The sequence below is a fragment of the Spermophilus citellus genome, assembly GCF_964194105.1.
Source record: "Spermophilus citellus genome assembly, chromosome: 3".
NCBI lineage: Eukaryota > Metazoa > Chordata > Mammalia > Rodentia > Sciuridae > Spermophilus > Spermophilus citellus.
In genome coordinates this window covers 176,201,169-176,224,626 of record NC_138184.1, presented here as the reverse complement: position 1 = coordinate 176,224,626, position 23,458 = coordinate 176,201,169, and the positions used below count along the sequence as shown (strand labels likewise).

At 38.0% G+C, this 23,458-nt stretch overlaps 1 protein-coding gene across 1 annotated transcript in view; it reads left to right on the top strand.

The window, feature by feature from the left end:
• The window catches only part of COG5 (component of oligomeric golgi complex 5), a 336,390-nt gene that overhangs the window by 264,356 nt on the left and 48,576 nt on the right, over nucleotides 1-23,458 (top strand). The window contains exons 15-16 of the mRNA XM_081282899.1: nucleotides 6,483-6,593; nucleotides 8,594-8,656. Coding sequence (XP_081139025.1) covers nucleotides 6,483-6,593; nucleotides 8,594-8,656 — 174 coding nt within the window. The remainder of the gene's footprint in view (nucleotides 1-6,482; nucleotides 6,594-8,593; nucleotides 8,657-23,458) is intronic.

Genomic DNA, 23,458 nt, shown 5'->3' with positions numbered 1-23,458 from the left:
TGCTTTGTTTAAAACACTTGCAGATTACAAAACTGGATAGGGCATAGAATATAGTTATTGATAGAATATGTATCATTAAAAGTAATGCCAGGATGAATTAAAGCCAAAACAAAAGGTTGCCTATGTGAAACAGTATAAATTTGTATACCTACTATCAGAAAACTGAACTATTTAAACTCAAATGGAGTAAATATTGCACTTGATGTAAATTCATATGGGATTATTGTCTGACTCTAACCCTCATTTTAAATAGTAACTCTTAAGTACAAAATTACCAAAATAGCTGTAGGCTTTAATAATAAAAGCCTAGGGTCTGAAATGTGGGATTTGCTGATAAATTACATATGGCATGTAAGGAAAAAAAGTCAAGGATGAATACACTATCATTGGCCCAAGATGCTGAGAGTAGCAGATGCCATTTACTGAAATAGATAAAACTGTGTTGGATGAATCTGGAGGATGAAGGAAGTTAGGAATCAAGAGCTGGGCTTTGGGCAACTGTGAAGTATCAGTAAAGGGTTTCAGTAAGCACTGAGATGTGTGCATCTGGGATTCACAGGAGAAGTGAATACTAAATCTTCAGTATATTCCATTGGTTCTCCAGCAGGGGTGTTTTTCTGTCCATTTCCCCTTCTCCCCAAGGATATTCTCCAGTTTCTGTAAACATTCTTGATTGTCACCGGTGTGTGTGTGTAGGTGCTACTGGGATCTAGTGGCTAAATGCCAAGGATTTGCTACATATCCTACAATGCTTAACATCCCTTCACAACAAATAATTATCAAGTCTAGAATGTCAGCAGTGCTCAATTTTGTGTATTTAAAGCAATCATTTTGGGAGAAGATTTAGATAGAAAAGAAAACAGATAGGGTCAATGAGGAGGAACCAGTAAAGAGAAGTAAACATGTAAGGAATGGCCCAGTGGGTAGGAAGAACTGTAAGTTTGATAATCGGTTAGCCAACTGAAAAATGTTTGAAGAAGAGAAACTGATCAGTTGTGTCAGGCTGCTGATAGGTATATATGGAAGAACACCAACTTTTTCATTGTGAAAGTCTTTTGATTTTGACAGGAGCTGCTTTGGAAAGTGAAGACAGTAGCCTGAATGGAATAATTTTAAGAGATGATGGGAGGAAAGGGAATGGAAACAACTTTTGAGTTTTTCTAGAAAGAACAACTGCTAAATGCTGATGGGATTTTTTATTGGGAAAAGAGAAAATGATGATCCAGTAGAGGGAGGACATAATTTTAGGAGCAATAATTGTTTTGAGGGATGCGTCTGGTATAATGTAAAATTATTGACTATAAATGGACAGTTCATTTATAATAAGACACATTTTAAAGATAAAAATGTAAGTGATACTATGATAAAGAAAGTTTCCAATTGCTCCTACTTTTTCAGAAAAGTAGACAGCCAAGTCATCAGCTGAGAGTAAGAAGGAGTGAGGTTTTGGAGATTACAGAAAAGGGGAGAGAAAAGGAGACAGTGACTGGGATATATCACTGGATTGACAGGAATCTCCAAGGACCCATCTTAGTTTCATAGTCATGGAAACTAAAAATTTGCTCCTAAGATGTGGGTAAAAATTTACTCCTAAGATGTAGGCTCTTTATTCACCCTACTGATTGTTTCTTTTGCTGAGAAGAAGCTTTTCAGTTTGAATCCATCCCACTTGTTGATTCCTGATTTTAATTCTTGTGCTATAGGAGTCTTATTAAGGAAGTCAAGGCCTAATCCAACATGATGGAGATTTGGGCCTACTTTTTCTTCTTTTAGGCGCAGTGTCTCTGGTTTAATTCTTAGGTCCTTGATCCACTTTGAGTTGAGTTTTGTGCATGGTGAGGGATAAGGGTTTAATTTCATTTTGTTGCATATGAATTTCCATTTTTCTCAGCACCATTTGTTGAAGAGGCTATTTTTCTCCAATGTATGTTTTTAGCGCTTTTGTCTAACATAAGATAACCATAATTATGTGGGTTTATTCAACATTAAAAGAGACTAAAATCATGGCATTTGCAGATAAATGGATGGAGTTGGAGAATATAATGCTAAGTGAAGTTATCCAATCCCAAAAAACCAAATGCCAAATGTTTTCTTTGATAAAACGATGCTGATTCATAGTGGGATAGGGAGAGGGAGCATGGGAAGATTAGATGAACTCTAGATAGGGAAAAGGGGTGGGAGGGTAAGAAGGGTTATGGGGGTAGGAAAGACCCAGGTGGAATGAGATAGGTATCATTACCCTAAGTGCATGTATGAAGACACAAATGGTATGACTCTACTTTGTGTATAAACAGAGATATTAAAAATTATGCTCTATATGTGTAATATGAATTGTAATGCATTCTGCTGTCTTATATAACAAATTAGAATAAATTTTTAAAATGCTTTAAAAAAAATGGGACCAGTGAAACGTTCAGCTTCTCACATCAAGTGTGGCCTTAACTAGGACTGGAGTTTTGCTAAGCGAGTATAATGTTTATATACTGAACTCCCTTACCCGACTATCTCTAATAAAGACTCTACAGGCCCCAGTTTAAAGCCAGTCACTTCACAGGTGCACGGGATTCCATCCCGTCACAAGACATCTTTACTGAAATTCATTATGATGAATCATGAAATCTAAGCCAGAAAGTAGGGAAGTAAAGAAATGAGGGTTTGGGACAGCTGTGAGATTGAAAAGTCAGTAGAGTTGGGAGGTCTCAAGAGGCCAAGGTATCATTGGAGGGAGAACAAATGAAAAAATAGGAGTAGGGTGCTTGAAATTCTGATTCAGTCATTCTAATGGTAAGATGTGGGATGTGATCAGGTAAATGAATTTGAGTGGAAAATAAGATCAATGAAGGAGGATAAAAAGAAAAACAAATGAAAGTCTATCTCTTTGAATATTAAATTAATTAAGAATTATTATTGGAGTTAGTAACAATGACCATACTTAGTGACTAAAAGGAACCAGCACTCCTTCAAGACTTAGCAGATTCCAGATGAAAGTACTATATTAGTGTAAATTTATGAGGTTGATAACAGAACTGTTATTGTAAAAAAAAAAAATACCCTGTTTTCTTTTTTGTACTACGGATTGAACACAAGTTCACTTTACCTTTTTTATTTTTTAGTTTGGGACAGGGTCTCACTAAGTCATTGAAGTTCGACTCGAATTTGTGATCCTCTTACCTCAGCTTTCTAAATTACTGGGATTACAAGCATACAAAAATGTCTCTCTTCTTGGGAAAGACATACTCTGAAATATTTAGGGGTACAGGGCTGTAATGTATGAATATTCAGAAAACAAATTACGCATATGCATGAGTGGGAGAGGGAGGGAAAAATAATAAAGCAAACACATAAAATGTTAACAAAATAGGTAAATCTGGATAAAGAGTACATAGTGTTCCTTGCATTCTTTTTTTATTTTTTAACTTCCTATAAGCTTGAGGTTATCTCCCAAGAAAAAGTTTTGATAGGAGTGATGTTGAGAGAGACACAGGGTGATCATGTTAGCTAAGATGTTGGACAATTATATCCTCTGCAGATTATATACATTTTCATTCTTTCAAAAACTTGTATTTTTGCATCAATTTGGTTATTTTGTACCTTATTTTTGACACAGTTATGTTTCATTTTTAATTCTTTTATGTTATCACTATTGGTTCCCATAGCTATATTATTTTATTCATATAACTTTGTGGGTCTGTGGAACTTAGCCATCATTAGTTTTTGCAAGGCTCTTATGGCACCAGTCAGATAACCTGAAAGTCTGGAATTATTCTTTCTTTGTATTTTTTTCAAATTAAAACCAGATTTATTAAGATATAACTAACATGTCATTTAACTCACCCATTCAGGTATACAGTTGAATGGTTTTTAGTGTGTTCCCATTCACTTTCATAGCATTTCATCATCCTGCAAGAAACCTGGTATCCACTTGCCCCTCCTACTTTCACTCCAACAACAAATCTGTTTGTATTTACAGATTTGGCTATTGGGGATATTTCATATAAATTCAGTCATTTGATACATGGACTTTTATTACTGGTGTCTTTCTCCTAGAGTAATGTTTTCAAGATTCATCCATGTTGTAGTGTGCATCAGAACTTCATCTTTTTTATTGCCAAGTAATGTTAGTTATGTGGATAGTCTATATTTTATTTAGCTTTTTATCAGTCAGATAACATTTAGATTATTTCCATTTTTTGTTATTATGAACAATGCTATGAACATTTGTGTGCAAGCTTTTGGGTGAACATATATTTTTATTTCTCTTGTTTATATATCTAGGAGTTTAATTGCTGGGTCATATGGTCACTCTGTATTTACTCTGAGGGAACTATTAGACTATTTCTGTACATTGCCACCAGTAATGGATGAGGGTTTATTTTTTCTGCATCCTGGTCAAACATTTGATATTACCTATTCTGTTTATAGCATCTTAAAGGATGTGAATTCAGCTTTTGTTTTATAAATCCCCAAAATATGTTCAGTTCTCACTAATAAAATGATTACTACCCTTTTCTAGCAGTAAGCCTGTCTCCTCATTAAATGTGGAACATATAAATTCAAATAAAATTATTTTATAAATATATTACAAATCAAAATAAAATAAGAAAATGTCTTTCCTTTTTCCATTTCTTTGTTTGTTCTTCAAAATTGTTTTGAGAATATCAAGAGAACCAACAGATGTTGAACTTTAAAGTTTATAACTTTTGTTTTCCTTGAGTTGGGGGGTCTCACTATTTTGAGCAGGCTGGCCTCCAATTCCTGGGCTCACACAATCCTGGCTCAGCTTCCCAAGTAGCTAGAACTATAGGCATGCACCACTGTGCTCATTAAGCTCATGACTTTTAAGTACCTAGTCATATATATGTTCCCTATCTGGTCCCCACCCCCAAAGTCATCTGTAAGAACTGATGCCATTGACTGTTGCCACTTTAGTCTTCCAGAGTACCTTGTTCAGGAACCTTTCTTCACCCTCACCCTTGCACAGAGCCCATTATTTGCCTTCTCTTGGGGAGTTCAGAGCTTCTGTTAGTATTAGTTTACCACTAATGGATTATATTAGATTTGTAGACTCTGCTGAGTATCTTATTCTTTTTTGTTTTTGTTGTTTTTATTTTATTTGCTTATTTTTTTATTATGTATGTCAAGGAGTGAACCCAATGCCTCTCATGTGCTAGGCAAGCACTCTTCCACTAAGCTACAACCCCAGCCCTCTTTTATTCTTTATCATACTTTCTACAGGAAAATGTTTTATTTTTTTTTCACATCACCAACGCACAAATTGACTACTTTAAAATATAATGTGATTACAAGTTGGTGACTATGTCCATGAGGAATGTTATTTAACCTGGTATCAAAAAAAGTTTTATGTTGACTTAATAACCACCAGCATGGGTTGCAACTTTAACAAAGGATTGTTTCCTTTTTTATAAACCACAATTTTAATATTTTAAAATTGTTTTATTACATTTGGAAAACTAGAGATTGAATTTAATTTTGAAAATGTATCTATATATATGTAATATGAATTGAAATGCATTCTGCTGTCATATATAACAAATTAGAATAAATTTTTTAAAAGAAAATTTACATATATTTTTAAAGGAAAGTAGAAAGAAAGAAATAGTATTTATTATTTGGTTTTCTGTAATAATCGGGAGATGATCTTAGTTTCAGTTCTCCTAAAAAGCCAATTTTTTATATGTTTGAAATCTGCATCCACATTTCTGGAGTGAGTTATGTCATTTCTATGTCCTGATTGAGTTTAATTTACCTTTAAGTAATAATCATGATAGAGGATTGGATTAAAATCAATCAATCTGAGAGAATGATTAATATGTGGATTTTTAAACCCCAATTACAGCAGATACAGATTAACTCAAAGTATTTCATGCACTATTCCCTCAAATTCATGTCATTAGAAATAAATCAAAGGTCAGAAAGATGAACCATTTAATGGTATCTTAGACAACTTCCTTTGGGGAAAAAAAATCCTACAAAAGTAAGCATAATATCTTTTCTTACCACCATTTCATTGGAGTTTAGGAAAAATTTCAAGATTTAGGTTTATTTTTCTCCTTTCGTTTTCCTTTTTAATGGCTTATTTCTGAGTTTTCAGATAGGAAGAAAAAAAAAAAACCTATTGGCAGTTGCCAGAAGGTATTCCTTAGGGTTACTTTGCTAATGTATCAACATGACACCACAGACTGGGAATTTGGGTCACACCTGCCTCAGAGGCCCATCAGCCAGGAAGTGTTATAATAGGTATTCTTTCTGCACAAAACTAATTGTGCTTTCATGTCCATGGTATTATCTTTATAGAGATTTCTTGTGCCTAAGTCCAAAGTTTTAACTTGACCTGAATATTTCCAGTTGACATTCTCTTTGCTGGTTGGCATTCTCTTTGTCAAGGGGATATGAATTTCTCCCTGGTTAAAGAAAAAATACACACTGTAATTTTGATATCTTTTTGTGTTGAATTCTTACAGCTCTCTACTCAAGGAGATGCAAGTCAAGTGATTGGGCCTCTTACTGAAGGTCAGAAAAGAAATGTGGCAGTGGTGAATTCACTGTATAAGTTGCACCAATCTGTAACAAAGGTAACCTTTCTTTTTTTGTTTTAATTGATTATTTTGACTTAATTTCAGGTTCTTCTGTTCTTGTCTAAATGTATACAACTTACAAAATATTATTTTATTTTTTTGGAAAAGAATACAATGAAAATGTCATGATTATAAAATAAAATGAGACATTAACTCCTTTTAAACACTTTGATTATGACCTATATTATTTACATACATTTTATCTCTAATAGTGAGTTTAAAACACATGAAATTCAGTCCCTCAAGTTAATAAAATTTATTGAACAAATTATTTAAGGGCAAATCATATGCGTTTCATACTTTATTGAAAACCATAATTTGATACAGGTGGTAATAAGTACATAGCAAAACTAATAACAGAATAAAAACTCTCAAGCCCTCCAACATGTCAGAAAGTTCTGATATGGCTCAAAAAGCCAGGAAAGATCTGTATTAAAAATAGCAAATTTTTAAATATTATCACAGTTGACTACTTGCAAGTAGATATAATTTCTGTTATTTTTCTACTAAAGCATTTAAAATAGTCAGCTAAATTTTACCTTGTTTGCCTCCATGTACAGTCCTTCCTCAATATCCATTGAGGATTGGGTCAGGAATTCCCATCCTACCTTACATGGATACCAAAATACATAGATGTTCAAGTCCATATATAAAATGGTGTAGTATTTGCATATAACCTATGTACATCTTCCTATGTATGTTAATGAGTTCTAGATTATTCATAATGCCTAATACAGTGTAAGTGCTACGGAAATAGCTGTATGGTATAGTTTAGGGAATAGTGTCAATAAAAAGCCTGTGCATGTTCAAAACAGATGCAGAATTTTTTCCCTAATATTTTTGATCCATGATTTATTGATTTCATGAATGTGGAACCCAAGGGTATGGAGAGCCAACTCTATTATGATTAAAGTGAACTATATTCTTTGTTACTAGAAAAACAGTGTTTTTTACATCAACCATGATTTTCCAGTAGCTTGAGTTTAATTATTCTCTGTAGACCATTTCAAAATACTTTGTAAATAGAATGATAAATATTTAGAAGACTTGAAGAAAGCTAAAGGTTAGGTGTTCTTAAAAATTTGAACTGCTACTAGACATGGTGACACTTGCCTGTAATGCCAACTACTTGAGAAGCTGAGGCAGGAGAATCACAAGTTGAAGGTCAGCCTGGAAACTTGGTGAGGCTCTTGTCTCAAAAGAAATTTTAAAAGACCTGGAGATATGATTCAGTGTGGCCCTGGATTCAACTCCCAGTACTGAAAAGAAAAAAAAAAAAAAAAGAAAGAAAAATCTTAAATTCTTAAATTGAGCTTTAATATGCTAGATTATATTTTAGAATAGCCATGTGACATTATTCATTTGTTTAAAAAATTTAACATTCTCTAATCAGCTAAGCATTTCTAAGAATATGAATTTCAACATACTAAACAAAATAATTTAAAAACGTTAACAGGTAAATCTCAGAAAAGTAAAATTATCAAAAACATTCAATGATGTATAATTCTGTTTCCTTACTCATTTCTCTAAAACACCACAAATAAATGAATGATTATTCTGTTTAGCCTAATTTAAATGTATTTATTGATATTTTGTGTTGATTTGTAAAAACGAAATATTTTATATTTATGTTTTAAAGACTTGATCAAGAGTCAGCCTAAAGGAAAGTGAATATTTTAAAAGAGATAAGTAAATATGGCTTTATTCTGACCTTTTCAAGTTAAAACTTTATAATGAAACCTTTTTAAGGCAAACAAAGGAAACTAGCTGATGATATTCTTAATATTTCTATTATTTGAAGTATGTCTTTGCTTTATGTATGTCAAAACATTTTTCAATTGAGTTTTAAAATCATGTGTGAGGTAGTACTATGAAGTAGTGATGATATTTTAATGTAGCTTGTGGAAACAGCTTTGTTTTGTTATGATCAAAATTAGTATTTGCAAAAATAAATGACATAAGCAAAACTGTAACTGGATCAAAAAACCTCATTCTAGGTGGTTTCCAGTCAGAACTCATTCCCCGATGTAGCTGAGCAAACTATAATGTCAGCCTTAAAGGTAAATGAATTTAATTTAATATTTGACTTTATATAGCAAAGTGATTTTAGAATTGTTTGGCTGAGTAGGAGAATGCTGTGTTCTTAAAATAATCAGAATTATATATATGTAAATATATTTAAAGTAATATGGTGGATGATTATCCTAAAAACAGAGGATACAGGTGTTTGTATTTTCTAGAATTTAAAAATAGATCCTTTTGTTATCTGCAGATAGAGTTCTGCTTATGACAATTGTATATACAGATGCAAGAGTTTTACAGGTATTTACTGTACTTATGGTAGATATTATCCTAGTTCTTCACCAGGGTTACATTGATATATCTGGGAGATCTTTAGGGTTGTCATAACTAGGGTTGGAGTGCTACTGGCATCTATCAGTGGCGACCAAGGATGATGCTAAATACTGTGTAATGCAAAGGACATTCACCCCAACAACAAAGAATTATCTTTCCCAAAATGTCGGTAATGCCAAGATTGAGAAAACCTACTTTAAAGTGTAGAGCATAACATCATGGTACATGCCCATTTTTAATATAATTTAATATAATTTTTAATAATGAATATATTCCTATTCAAATAATTAGGAAGTTTACTAAAAGGAAATGTTGGTATGAGATTCAAAGCATTTGGTAACACTTTTAAAAACAAGTTCACTAGGCACTGTGGTGCACAGATATAATCACAGTTATTGAGGCTACTGAGACAAGAGGATCTCAAGTTCAAAGCCAGCCTCATCAACTTAAGGAGACCCTGTCTGGGGAATCCAACATGGCCGCCGGCGAGGAAGCAGCGATTCCAATGTCTCCACATTAACGGGATCAGAAAGACCCATTGGAACAGCTGCAGTCTACCTACTGAGGAACTTCTAGCAAAATTCCATTAAGAGAGGACCTGCCGGGAGTTGGTAGGTTTATTAGAAGTGTCAGTTTGTCCCAGACAAGTGGATCTTGGCCGGCCACGCGGGCACAGAGGTCCAGTCCCGCAGCCACTAGCCGGTTCTGCAAGCGGCCGATGGCCCAGAGCAGCGCAGCCCGCCCGAACCTGCAGATGGCACCCGCCATCCCACCGTCCCGGGGAGGCCCTGCTCTCGCTCTGCGAACAGCCACCCCGCCCGCCCGGATCTTAGCCACGCGGCCGCAGCTGCCCGGCTCTACAGGCAGCCCCCGGCGGCCCGGCGCAGCGAGAAGTGTCCCCGCCTGGCCCAGCAGACAGCCCGTGCCCTCCCGGCTCTACTAACAGCCCCGCCCACCCGGCGAACGGCTCCCCCCCCCCCCCCGAGACAGCGTGAAGGGAATCTAACCAACCCTTTACGAAATAGCGAACTGGGAACTAAAACCAGAGATTGTGTCAGACCAGAGACAAGCCAGTTCCACCCCTCCCTTCGGACACTCCGGCAAGGAGCCAGGGGCCCACCATAGCAGAGAGGGGAAGTCACCAAAGTTCGGCCAAAGAGATTCCTTCCCAGCGGAATCTACTTTAGCAGGTGTGTGACTCCCACCCACATCAGATACAAACAACCGGGAAACTTCAAAATCTCTCCATGGGCGTGACCGTAAGGGCCAAAGGACTCTCAACCCCCAACTCCCCCTACTGCCAGTGACGTGGGCGTGACTGCAGGGGCAGAGGGAAGCAGAGAAGACTCCCCACCCCCAACTCCCCCAACCGCGAACTGAGAGGGTGTGACGGTAGGGGCGGAGGGAAACAGAGGACACTCCAGACCCCCAACTCCTCCTACGGCCAGCAGAGTGGTTGTGACAGTAGGGGCTGAGGGAAGTAGAGGGGATCTTCGACCCCCAACTCCTATTACCACCAGCAGCGATACCAATGGTCTTATCTGCCAGATTCCGAAGGTGTGCCCACCAAAGGGGTCCGGAAAAATTAAACAATTGACTCCCAGAACGCAGCTCCACAGCACTGGGGCTTAGATGAATGACAGAGAGAGTGCTCAGTAGTTAGGGAAATAGAGCACTCGGTGGGGCTGAAAGTGTAACCAAATCCTTGGGGAACTGCCTCCGGTGAGCAGGACCTGGCTGGCTGGCAGGAGGAAGGGGAGGAGGGGCCGTAGAAGTGAAACGGCTCTGGACCAACAGGATTGAGAGACTCCCAGGAACCGCCTTACAGGGATTGCTGTTGACACATTGAGGGCAAAACTCAGCCCGGAGGGCACAGCTTTGCCTACGGGAAGAGAAGAAAATGGATCTCTAAGACCTAATTTTATTTCCTATTTCATTTTATTTTTTTCTCTCCCTTTTCCCTCTCTCTCTCCCCTTCCAAGTTTTACTGCTCTTTCCATTCTCCTCTATGCTATCTATCTCCCTCTCCTTCTTTCTTTTCAAGAGCACCTACCTTCCCCTTCCCCCCAACTTTCATCCCAAGCATTACGTCCTCCATTTCGCGTAACTGTCTAAATGCAAATAGGTGTGCGCCCTCCCCCCGCGCCTGCAAGGTAGGCGGACCTGCAACCCACCAGCAGGTCAGGCCCAGCAACCTGGGAGTGGCAGAGCCGCCCCACGCGCCTGCAAGGTAGACGGACCTGCGACCCACCAGCAGACCAGGCCCAGCGGCCTGCGGAGGGGCAGAGCTGCCCCCTCCCCCCGCGCCAGCAAGGTAGGCGGAACTGTGACCACCAACAGAACAGACTCAGTGGCCTGCGGAGGGGCAGAGCTACCAACCACGCCTGTAAAGTAGGCGGACCTGTGACCCACCAGCAGAATAGGCCCAGCAGATCAGGCCCAGTGGCCTGCTGAGGGGCAGAGCCGCGCCCTCCACCCGCGCCTGCAAGGTAGGCGGACCTGCGACCCACCGGCAGGTCAGGCCCAGCAACCTGTGGAGTGGCAGAGCCACCCCACGCGCCTGTAAGGTAGGCAGACCTGCGAGCCACCAGCAGACCAGGCCCAGCGGCCTGCTGAGGGGCAGAGCTACCCCCTCCCCCCGCGCCAGCAAGGTAGGCGGAACTGTGACCACCAACAGAACAGGCTCAGTGGCCTGCGGAGGGGCAGAGCTGCCAACAACGCCTGCAAATTAGGCAGACCTGCGACCCACCAGCAGAGTAGGCCCAGCAACCCGCAGAGGGACAGAGCCGCCCCACACGCCTGCAAGGTAGGTGGACCTACGACCCACCAGCAGATCAGGCCCAGCGGCCTGCTGAGGGGCAGAGCCGCGCCCTCCCCCCGTGCCTGCAAGGTAGGCGGATCTGCGACCCACCAGCAGAGCAGGCCCAGCGGCCTGCTGAGGGGCAGAGCTACCCCCTCCCCCCTCGCCAGCAAGGTAAGTGGAACTGTGACCATCAACAGAACAGGCCCAGTGGCCCACGGAGGGGCAGAGCTGCCAACCACGCCTGCAAGGTAGGCGGACCTGCGACCCACCGGCAGAATAAACCCAGGAACCCGCAGAGGGGCAGAGCCACCCCACTTGCCTGCAAGGTAGGCGGACCTGCGACCCACCAACAGAACAGTCCCAGTGGCCTGCTGAAGGGCAGAGCCGCCTCCCGCGCCTGCAAGGTAGGCGGACCTGTGACCCACCAGCAGAGCAGGCCCAGCGGCGTGCGGAGGGGCAGAGCTGCCCCCCCACCCGCGCCTGCAAGGTAGGTGGACCTGCGACCCACCGGCAGAACAGGCCCAGTGGCCTTCAGAGGGGCAGAGCCGCTGCCCGCAACTGCAAAGGAGGCGTAACTGCGACCACCGACAGGACAGGCCTAGCGGCCCGCAGAGAGGCAGAGCCACCGCCCGCGCCTGCAAGGTAGGCGCACCTGCTACCAACCAGCAGAAAAGGCCCAGCGGCCTGCCAATGTGGTAGGCACATTGCCCCAATTGGAGGAGGAGCAGAGCCCCTGCCCGCGCCTGCGCGGGAGACTTTGCAACTATACAAGAGTAATACAAATATATAGGGGGAAATTCAATAACACAACAGTCTCACTAAGCAGAAAGAAACGCGAACAGTATGAAGAGACAAGGAAAGAAAGGACCACAAGCAATGCAGGTCAACTCAACATTAGAAGAGGTAATATCTGCAGCAGATGGAATGTCAGATAAAGAATTCAGGAGATACATGCTTCAGATGATCTGGAGTCTCAAGGAAGACATTAGACAGCAAAATCAGACAATGAAAGATCTCTTCAACAATGAATTACATAAACAAATCGAGGAAGCAAAAGATCAACTATACAGGGAGATAGAGGTTATAAAAAACAAACAGAAATCCTAGAAAGGCAGGAAGCAATAAACCAACTTAAAAACTCAATTGAGAATACTACCAGCAGAGTAGAACACTTAGAAGATAGAACATCAGACAATGAAGGCAAAGTATTTCAACTTGAAAAGAACATAGACAGCTCAGCAAGACTGTTAAGAAACCATGAGCAGAACATCCAAGAAATATGGGATAACATTAAAAGACCAAACTTAAGAGTCATTGGGATACAGGAAGGCACAGAGCTCCAAACCAAAGAAATGAGCAAAGTATTCAATGAAATAATTTGAGAAAACTTCCCAGACTTGAAGAACGAGACAGATTCCCAAATCCTAGAAACCTACAGGACGCCGAATGTGCAAAATCATAAGAGATCCACACCTAGACACATTATAATGAAGATGCCCAACATACAGAATAAGGAGAGAATTTTAAAAGCTACAAGAGAAAGGAAGCAGATTACATTTAAGGGTAAACCAATCAGGATAACAGCTGATCTCTCAACACAGAAAGCTAGAAGATCCTGGAATAACATATTTCAAACACTGAAAGAAAATGGGTTCCAACCAAGAATTGTGTATCCAGCAAAATTAAGCTTCAAAATGGAAGATGAAATTAAAACCTTCCACAATAAACAAAAGTTAAAAGAATTTGCAGCTAGAAAACCATCTCTCCAAAAAATCCTCGGCAAAACATTACAGGAAGAGGAAATGGAAAATAACAATGAAAACCAACAGTGGGAGGTAGGACAGTAAAGGGGGGGAAATAATCAAAGAGGAAAACAAACCATATTCAGTAACATAAATAAACAAATATGGCTGGAAGGATAACCCATATCTAAATAATAACCCTAAATGTTAATGGCTTAAACTCACCAATTAAGAGACACAGGCTAGTAGAATGGATCACAAAACATGACCCAACAATATGCTGCCTACAGGAGACGCATTTGATAGGAAAAGACATACATAGACTGAAGGTGAAAGGTTGGGAAAAATCATATCACTCGTATGGAGTTCGGAAACAAGCAGGAGTGTCCATACTCATATCAAATAAAATAGATTTCAAGCCAAAGTTAATCAAAAGGGATAAAGAGGGACACTACATACTGCTCAAGGGAACCATACACCAACAAGACATAACAATCATAAATATATATGCCCCAAACAATGATGCAGCTATGTTCATCAAACAAACTCTTCTCAAGTTCAAGAGTCTAATAGACCACCATACAATAATCATGGGAGACTTCAACACACCTCTCTCACCACTGGACAGATCTTCCAAACAAAAGTTGAATAAGGAAACTATAGAACTCAATAACACAATTAACAACCTAGACTTAATTGACATATATAGAATATACCACCCAACATCAAGCAGTTACACTTTTTTCTCAGCAGCACATGGATCCTTCTCAAAAATAGATCATATATTATATCACAGGGCAACTCTTAGGCAATATAAAGGAGTAGAGATAATACCATGCATCTTATCTGACCATAATGGAATGAAACTGAAAATGAACGATAAAAGAAGGAAGGAAAAATCATGCATCACTTGGAGAATGAACAATAGGTTACTGAATGATCAATGGGTTATAGAAAACATTAAGGAGGAAATTAAAAAATTCTTAGAGATAAATGAAAACACAGACACAACATATCAGAATCTATGGGACACATTGAAAGCAGTTCTAAGAGGAAAATTCATTGCATGGAGTTCATTCCTTAAAAAAAGAAAAAACCAACAAATAAATGATCTCATACTTCATCTCAAAATCCTAGAAAAAGAAGAGCAAAACAACAGCAAAAGAAGTAGAAGGCAAGAAATAATTAAAATCAGAGCTGAAATTAATGAAATCGAAACAAAAGAAACAATTGAAAAAATTGATAAAACTAAAAGTTGGTTCTTTGAAAAAGTAAATAAGATCGACAGACCCTTAGCCATGCTAATGAAGAGAAGAAGAGAGAGAACTCAAATTACTAGCATACAGGATGAAAAAGGCAATATCACAACAGACACTTCAGAAATACAGAAGATAATCAGAAATTATTTTGAATCCTTATACTCCAATAAAATAGAAGATAGTGAAGGCATCGATAAATTTCTTAAGTCATATGATCTGCCCAGATTGAGACAGGAGGATATAGACAACCTAAACAGACCAATATCAATTGAGGAAATAGAAGAAACCATCAAAAGATTACCAACTAAGAAAAGCCCAGGACCGGATGGGTATACAGCAGAGTTTTACAAAACCTTTAAAGAGGAACTAATACCAATACTTTTCAAGCTATTTCAGGAAATAGAAAAAGAGGGAGAACTTCCAAATTCATTCTACAAGGCCAACATCACCCTGATTCCTAAACCAGACAAAGACACTTCAAAGAAAGAAAACTGCAGACCTATATCTCTAATGAACCTAGACGCAAAAATCCTCAATAAAATTCTGGTGAATCGGATACAAAATCATATCAAAAAAATTGATCGAGTAGGATTCATCCCTGGGATGCAAGGCTGGTTCAATATACGGAAATCAATAAATGTTATTCACCACATCAATAGACTTAAAAATAAGAACCATATGATCATCTCGATAGATGCGGAAAAAAGCATTCGACAAAGTACAGCATCCCTTTATGTTCAAAACTCTAGAAAAACTAGGGATAACAGGAACATACCTCAACATTGTAAAAGCAATCTATGCTAAGCCTCAGGCTAGCATCATTCTGAATGGACAAAAATTGAAGGCATTCCCTCTAAAATCTGGAACAAGACAGGGATGCCCTCTCTCACCACTTCTGTTCAACTAGTTCTCGAAACACTGGCCAGAGCAATTAGACGAAAGAAATTAAAGGCACAAAAATAGGAAAAGAAGAACTTACATTATCACTATTTGCAGATGACATGATTCTATACCTAACAGACCCAAAAGGGTCTACAAAGAAACTATTAGAGCTAATAAATGAATTCAGCAAAGTGGCAGGATATAAAATCAACACGCATAAATCAAAGGCATTCCTGTATATCAGCAACAAATCCTCTGAAATGGAAATGAGGAAAAACACTCCATTCACAATATCCTCAAAAATAATAAAATACTTGGGAATCAACCTTACAAAAGAGGTAAAAGACTTATACAATGAAAACTACAGAACCCTAAAGAGACAAATTGAAGAAGATCTTAGAAGATGGAAAAATATACCCTGTTCATGGATAGGCAGAACTAACATCATCAAAATGGCGATATTACCCAAAGTTCTCTATAGGTTTAATGCAATGCCAATCAAAATCCCAATGGCATTTCTTGTAGAAATAGAGAAAGCAATCATGAAATTCATATGGAAAAACAAAAGACCCAGAATAGCAAAAACAATGCTAAGCAGGAAGTGTGAATCAGGTGGTATAGCGATACCAGACTTCAATCTATACTACAGAGCAATAGTAACAAAAACAGCATGGTATTGGTACCAAAACAGGCGGGTGGACCAATGGTACAGAATAGAGGACACAGAAACCAACCCACAAAACTACAACTTTCTTATATTTGATAAAGGGGCTAAAAGCATGCAATGGAGGAAGGATAGCATCTTCAACAAATGGTGTTGGGAAAACTGGAAATCCATATGCAACAAAATGAAACTGAATCCCTTTCTCTCGCCATGCACAAAAGTTAACTCAAAATGGATCAAGGAGCTTGATATCAAATCAGAGACAAGGCATCTGATAGAAGAAAAAGTTGGTTACGACCTACATTCTGTGGGGTCGGGCTCCAAATTCCTCAATAGGACACCCATAGCACAAGAGTTAATATCTAGAATCAACAAATGGGACTTGCTCAAACTAAAAAGTTTTTTCTCAGCAAGAGAAACAATAAGAGAGGTAAATAGGGAGCCTACATCATGGGAACAAATCTTTACTCCTCACACTTCAGATAGAGCCCTAATATCCAGAGTATATAAAGAACTCAAAAAATTAGACAATAAGATAACAAATAACCCAATCAAGAAATGGGCCAAGGACCTAAACAGACACTTCTCAGAGGAGGACATACAATCAATCAACAAGTACATGAAAAAATGCTCACCATTTCTAGCAGTCAGAGAAATGCAAATCAAAACCACCCTAAGATATCATCTCACTCCAGTAAGATTGACAGCCATTATGAAGTCAAACAACAACAAGTGCTGGAGAGGATGTGGGGAAAAGGGTACACTTGTACATTGTTGGTGGGACTGCAAATTGGTGCGGCCAATTTGGAAAGCAGTATGGAGATTTCTTGGAAAGCTGGGAATGGAACCACCATTTGACCCAGCTATTCCCCTTCTGGGTCTATTCCTTAAAGACCTAAAAACAGCGTGCTACAGGGACACTGCTACATCGATGTTCATAGCAGCACAATTCACAATAGCAAGACTGTGGAAGCAACCTAGATGCCCTTCAATAGATGAATGGATAAAAAAAATGTGGCATTTATACACAATGGAGTATTACTCTGCATTAAAAAAATGACAAAATTATAGAATTTGGAGGGAAATGGATGGCATTAGAGCAGATTATGCTAAGTGAAGCTAGCCAATCCCTAAAAAACAAATGCCAAATGTCTTCTTTGATATAAGGAGAGTAACTAAGAACAGAGTAGGGAAGAAGAGCATGAGAAGATGACTAATATTACACAGGGATGAGAGGTGGGAGGGAAAGGGAGAGAGAAGGGAAATCGCTTGGAAATGGAAGAAGACCCTCAGGGTTATACAAAATTACATACAAGAGGAAGTGAGGGGAAAGGGGAAAATAATACAAGGGGGAGAAATGAATTACAGTAGAGGGGGTAGAGAGAGAAGAGGGGAGGGGAGGTTAGGGGAGGGGGGATAGTAGAGGATAGGAAAGGCAGCAGAATACAACAGACATGAGTATGTCAATATGTAAATCAGTGGAAGTGTAACTGATGTGATTCTGCAATCTGTATACAGGGTAAAAATGGGCGTTCATAACCCACTTGAATCAAAGTGTGAAATATGATATATCAAGAACTATGTAATGTTTTGAACAACCAATAAAAAAAAAGAAATTTCGGGCTGGGGATGTGGCTCAAGCAGTAGCGCGCTCACCTGGCATGTGTGTCACCCGGGTTCAATCCTCAGCACCACATTGTGTCCGCCGAAAAACTAAAAAATAATAATAATAATAAATATTAAAAAAAAAGGAGACCCTGTCTGAAAATAAAAAGGGCTGGGGATATAGCATAGTGGTGAAGGACCCTGGGTTTAATCCCTAGTACCACTATGCGCCCCCCCAGAAAAATAATAAAACAAGTTACTCATTCTTTTTTCAATTAATTTTTTAAATTTATATATGACAGAAGAATGTATTACAATTCTTATTACATATATAGAGTACAATTTTTAATATCTGGTTGTATACAAAGTATATTCATACCAATTCAATTCTTATTATACATCTAGAGCTCAGTTTTTAATATATCTGGTTGTAGCCAAAATATATTTACACCAATTCACATCTTCATACATGTACTTTGGATAATAATGTCCGTCACCTTCCACCATCATTTCTAGCCCCATGCCCGCCCCGTTCCACTCCCACCCCTCTGCCCTATCTAAATTTCGTCTACTCCTCCCATGCTCCCTCTCCCTACCCCACTATGAATCAACCTCTTTATATCAGAGAAAACATTTGGCATTTGGTTTTGGGGGATTGGCTAACTTCACTTAGCATTATCTTCTCGAACTCCATCAATTTATGTGTTTTATACTTTATTGAAAACCATAGTTTGATACAGGTGGTAGTAGTTATATAGCTAATAACAGAATAAAAACTCTTCAAGCCCTCCAGATGCCAGAAAGTTCTGGTATGGCTCAAAAAAAGGAAGAAACTGTATGAAAAATAGCAAATTTTTAAATATTATCACAGTTGACTACTTGCAAGTAGATATACTTGATTTCATTCTATTTTATTGCTGAGTAATATTCCATTGTGTATATATGCCACCTTTTTTTATCCATTTATCTATTGAAGGGCATCTAGGATAGTTCCACAGTTTAGCTATTGTGAATTGTCCTGCTATAAACATTGATGTGGCTGTGTCCCTGTAGTATGCTCTTTTTAAGTCCTTTGGGTATAGACTGAGAGAGGGATAGCTGGGTCAATTGATGGTTCCATTCCCAATTTTCGAAGAAATCTCCATAATGCTGCACCAATTTGCAGTCCCACCAGCAGTGTCTGAGTGTACCTTTTTCCCCACATCCTTGCCAGTACTTATTGTTGTTTGACTTCATAATAGCTGCCATGCTGACTGGTTTTGAATTGCATTTCTCTAATTGCTAGCAATGATTAACATTTTTTCATAAATTTGTCGATTGAGTGTATATCATCTTCTGAGAAGTGTCTGATCAGGTCCTTGGCCCACTTATTGATTGGGTTGTTTGTTTTTTCGGTGTTTAGCTTTTTGAGTTCTTTATATACCCTAGAGGTTAGTGCTTTATCTGATGTGTGAGGGGTAAAGATTTGCTCCCAACATGTAGGCTCTCTATTCACTTCACAGAATGTTTCTTTTGCTGAAAAGAAACTTTTTAGTTTGAGTCCATCGAATTTATTGATTCTTGATTTTAATTCTTGCGCCAAAGGACTCTTATTAAGGAAGTTGGGGCCTAATCCCACATGATGGAGATTACTTTTTCTTCTATTAGACGCAGGTTTAATTCCTAGGTCCTTGATCCATTTTGAGTTGAGTTTTGTGCATGGTGAGAGATAGAAGTTTAATTTCATTTTGTTGCATATGGTTTTCCAGTTTGTCTCCACACCATTTGTTGAAGATGCTATCTTTTCTCCAGTGCATGCTTTTGAAACCTTTGTATAATATAAGATAATTGGATTATGTGGGTTAGTCTATTCTGTACCATTGGTCTGCCAGTCTGTTTTGGTGCCAAAACCATGCCATTTTTGTTACTATTGCTCTGTAGTATAGTTTAAGGTCTGGTATAGCGATACCACCTGCTTCACTTTTCCTGCTAAGGATTGCTTTAGCTATTCTGGGTCTCTTATTTTTCCAGATGAATTTCATGACCACCTTTTCTATTTCTTTGAGGAATGCCATTGAGATTTTGATCAGAGTTGCATTAAATCTGTATAATGGTTTTGGTAGTATGGTCATTTTGATAATATTAATTCTGCCTATCCAAGAGCAAGGTAGATCTTTTCATCTTCTAAGGACTTCTTTGACTTCTTTCTTTAGGGTTCTGTAATTTTCATTATATAGATCTTTCACCTCTTTTGTTAAGTTGATTCCCAAGAATTTTATTTATTTATTATTTTTTTTAAGCTATTGAAAATGGGATAGTTTTCCTCATTTCAAAGGATTTGTCACTGATATACAGAAATGCCTTTGATTTATGGGTGTTGATTTTTTTATTCTGCTACTTTTCTGAATTCATTTACTAGTTTCTGGTGGAACTTTTAGAGTCTTCTAGGTGTATAATCATATCATCAGCAAATAGTGCCAATTTGAATTCTTCTTTTCCTATGTGTATCCCTTTAATTTCTTTCATCTGCTAATTGCTCTGGCCAGAGTTTCAAGAACTATGTTAAAAAGAAATGGTGAAAGAGGGCATCCCTGTCTTGTTCCAGTTTTTAGAGTGAATGCTTTTAATTTTTCTTCATGTAGAATGGTTGGCCTGGGGTTTAGCATCAATAGCCTTTATGTTGTTGAGATATGTTCCTGTTATACCTAGTTTTTCTAGAGTTTTGAACATAAAGGGGTGCTATGTTTTGTCAAATGCTTTTTCTGTATCTATCGAGATGATCATATGATTCTTATCTTTAAGTCTGCTGATGTGATGAATTACATTATTGATTTCCATATGTTTAACCAACCTTTCATCCCTGGGATGAATCCCACTTGATCATGGTGCATGATCTTTTTGTATTTGATTTGCCAGAATTTTATTGAGAAGTTTTGCATCTATGTTCATTAGATATATGGTCTGAAGTTTTCTTTTCTTTTATTCTTCTTTTTTTTTTTTTTTTTTTTTTTTGATGTGTCTTACCCTGGTTTTGGAATCAGGGTGATATTGACCTCATAGAATGAGTTTGAAAATGCTCCCTCTTTTTCTATTTTCTGAAATAAACTGAATAATGTTGGTATTAGTTCTTCTTTAAAGGTGTTGTAGAACTCAGTTATGTATCTGTCCGGTCCTGGGCTTTTCTTGGTTGGTAGACTTTTGATGGCATCTTGTATTTTGTCACTTGAAGTTGATCTGTTTAAACTGTGTATATCATCCTGATTCAATTTGGGCAAATTATACAACTCTAGAAATTTGTTGATGCCTTTGATATTTTCTACTTAACTGGAGTACAAGTTTTCAAAATAATTTCTAATTTTCTTCTGTATTTCTGTAAGGTCTGTTGTGATATTTCCTTTTTCATCCCGTATGTTAGTAATTTGAGTTTTCTCTCTCCTTCTTTTCATTAGCATGGCTAAGGGTCTGTCAATTTTATTTATTATTTCAAAGAACCAACTTTTTGTTCTGTCATTTTTTTTTAGTTGTTTCTTTTGTTTCAATTTCATTCATTTCATCTCTGAATTTAATTCCTGACTTCTACTGGAAGTAGAAGTGTTGGGTATTGATTTGTTCTTCTTTTTGTAGGGCTTTGAGATGTAATGTTAAGTCATTTATTTGTTGACTTTTTCTTTTTTTAAGGAATGAACTCCATGCAATGAACTTTCCTCTTAGAACTGCCTTTATAGAGATTTTGATATGTTGTATCTGTGTCCTCATTCACCTCTAAAAAGTTTTTAATCTCTTTGATGTCTTCTGCAACCCATTGTTCATTCAATAGCATATTATTTAGTCTCCACATGTTGCAGTGGCTTTTATTTCTCATTTTATCATTGATTTCTGATTTCTTCTATTATGATCTGATAGAACACAGGGTAGTATCTCTACTTTTTTATATTTTAAGAGTTGCTTTGTGGCATAGTATATGGTCTGTTTTAGGGAAGGAACCATGTGCTGCTGAGAAGAAAGTATATGCTCTTGTTGAAGGATGAAATATTCTATATATGTCAGTTAAGTCTAAGTTATTGATTGTATTATTGAGTTCTATAGTTTCTTTGTTCAGCTTTTGTTTGGAATATCTATCTAGTGGTGAAAAAGGTGTGTTAAAGTCAGTCACTCAGAATTAGTATTATTAAGTTGACTCTCGAACTTGAGAAGAGTTTGTTTGATGGACGTAGATATACTCTGTTGTTTGGGGCATATATATTTATAATTGTTAAGTCTTGTTGATGTATGTTTCCCTTGAGCAGTATGTAGTATCCTTCTTTATCCTTTTTGCTTGAAGTTTACTTTATTTGATATGAGGATGCGAACCCCTGTCTGCTTCCTCAGTCCATGTGAGTGGTATGATTGTCTCCAGCCCTTCACCTTCAGTCTTTGGATGACTTTTTCTATGAGATGAGTCTCTTGGAGGCAGCAGATTGTTGGGTCTTTTCTTTTTTAATCCAGTCTGCTAGTATATGTCTTTTGATTGGTGAGTTTAGGCCATTAACATTCAGGGTTATCATTGAGACATGATTTGTATTCCCAGCCATTTTTGTTTATTTTTGGTATTTAATGAATTTGTTTTTTCCTCTGATTAGATTTTCCTTTAGTGTAATCCCTCCCTCTGCTGATTTTCATTTCCTCTTCTTGGAATATTTTGCTGAGGATGTTCTGTAGTGCAGGCTTTCTAGTTGTAAATTCTTTTAACTTTTGTTTATCATGGAAGGTTTTTATTTCATTGTCAAACCTAAAGCTTAGTTTTGCTGGATACGAGATTCTTGGTTGGAATCCATTTTCTTTCAGAGCTTGATATATGTTGTTCCACGATCTCCTGGCTTTGAGGGTCTGGGTTGAAAATCTGCTGTTATATGAATTAGTCTCCCCTGATATGTAATCTGATTGCTCTCTCATGTGGCTTTTAAGATTCTATCCTTATTCTGTATGCTAGGCATATAATGTGCCTTGGTGTAGATCTGTTGTAATTTTGTACATTTGGTGTCCTATAAGCCTCTTGTATTTGGTTTTCCAGTTCATTGTTCATGCTTGGGAAATTTTCTGATATTATCTCATTGAAAAGATTGTGCATGTCTTCCTCTATCCCAATAACTCTTATATTTGGTCTTTTGATGCTGTCCTATAATTCTAGATGTTCTTTTCATGGTTTCTTACTATCTTCACCATGTGGTCAACTTTATTTTCCAGATTGTATACTTTGTCTTCATTATCTGACGTTCTTTCTTCCAAGTGATCTAGTCTGTTCATTATGCTTCCTATTGAGTTTTTTATTTGATTTATTGTATCTCTCATTTCAAGGATTTATGGATGGTTTGTTTTCAGAATCTCTGTCTCTCTCTTAAAGTAATATTTTGTTACCTGCATTTGCTCTCTTATCTCTTTGTTGGAGAGATCAATTTTTTCCTGTATTTGCTCATTTAGGCCATTCTTTAATTCACAGATCATTTTAACTATGAAACTTCTGAACTCCTTCTCTGACCTTTCATCAACTTCGCTGTCCATGGCTTCTATTATTATAGTGTCCTGGATTGTTTGAG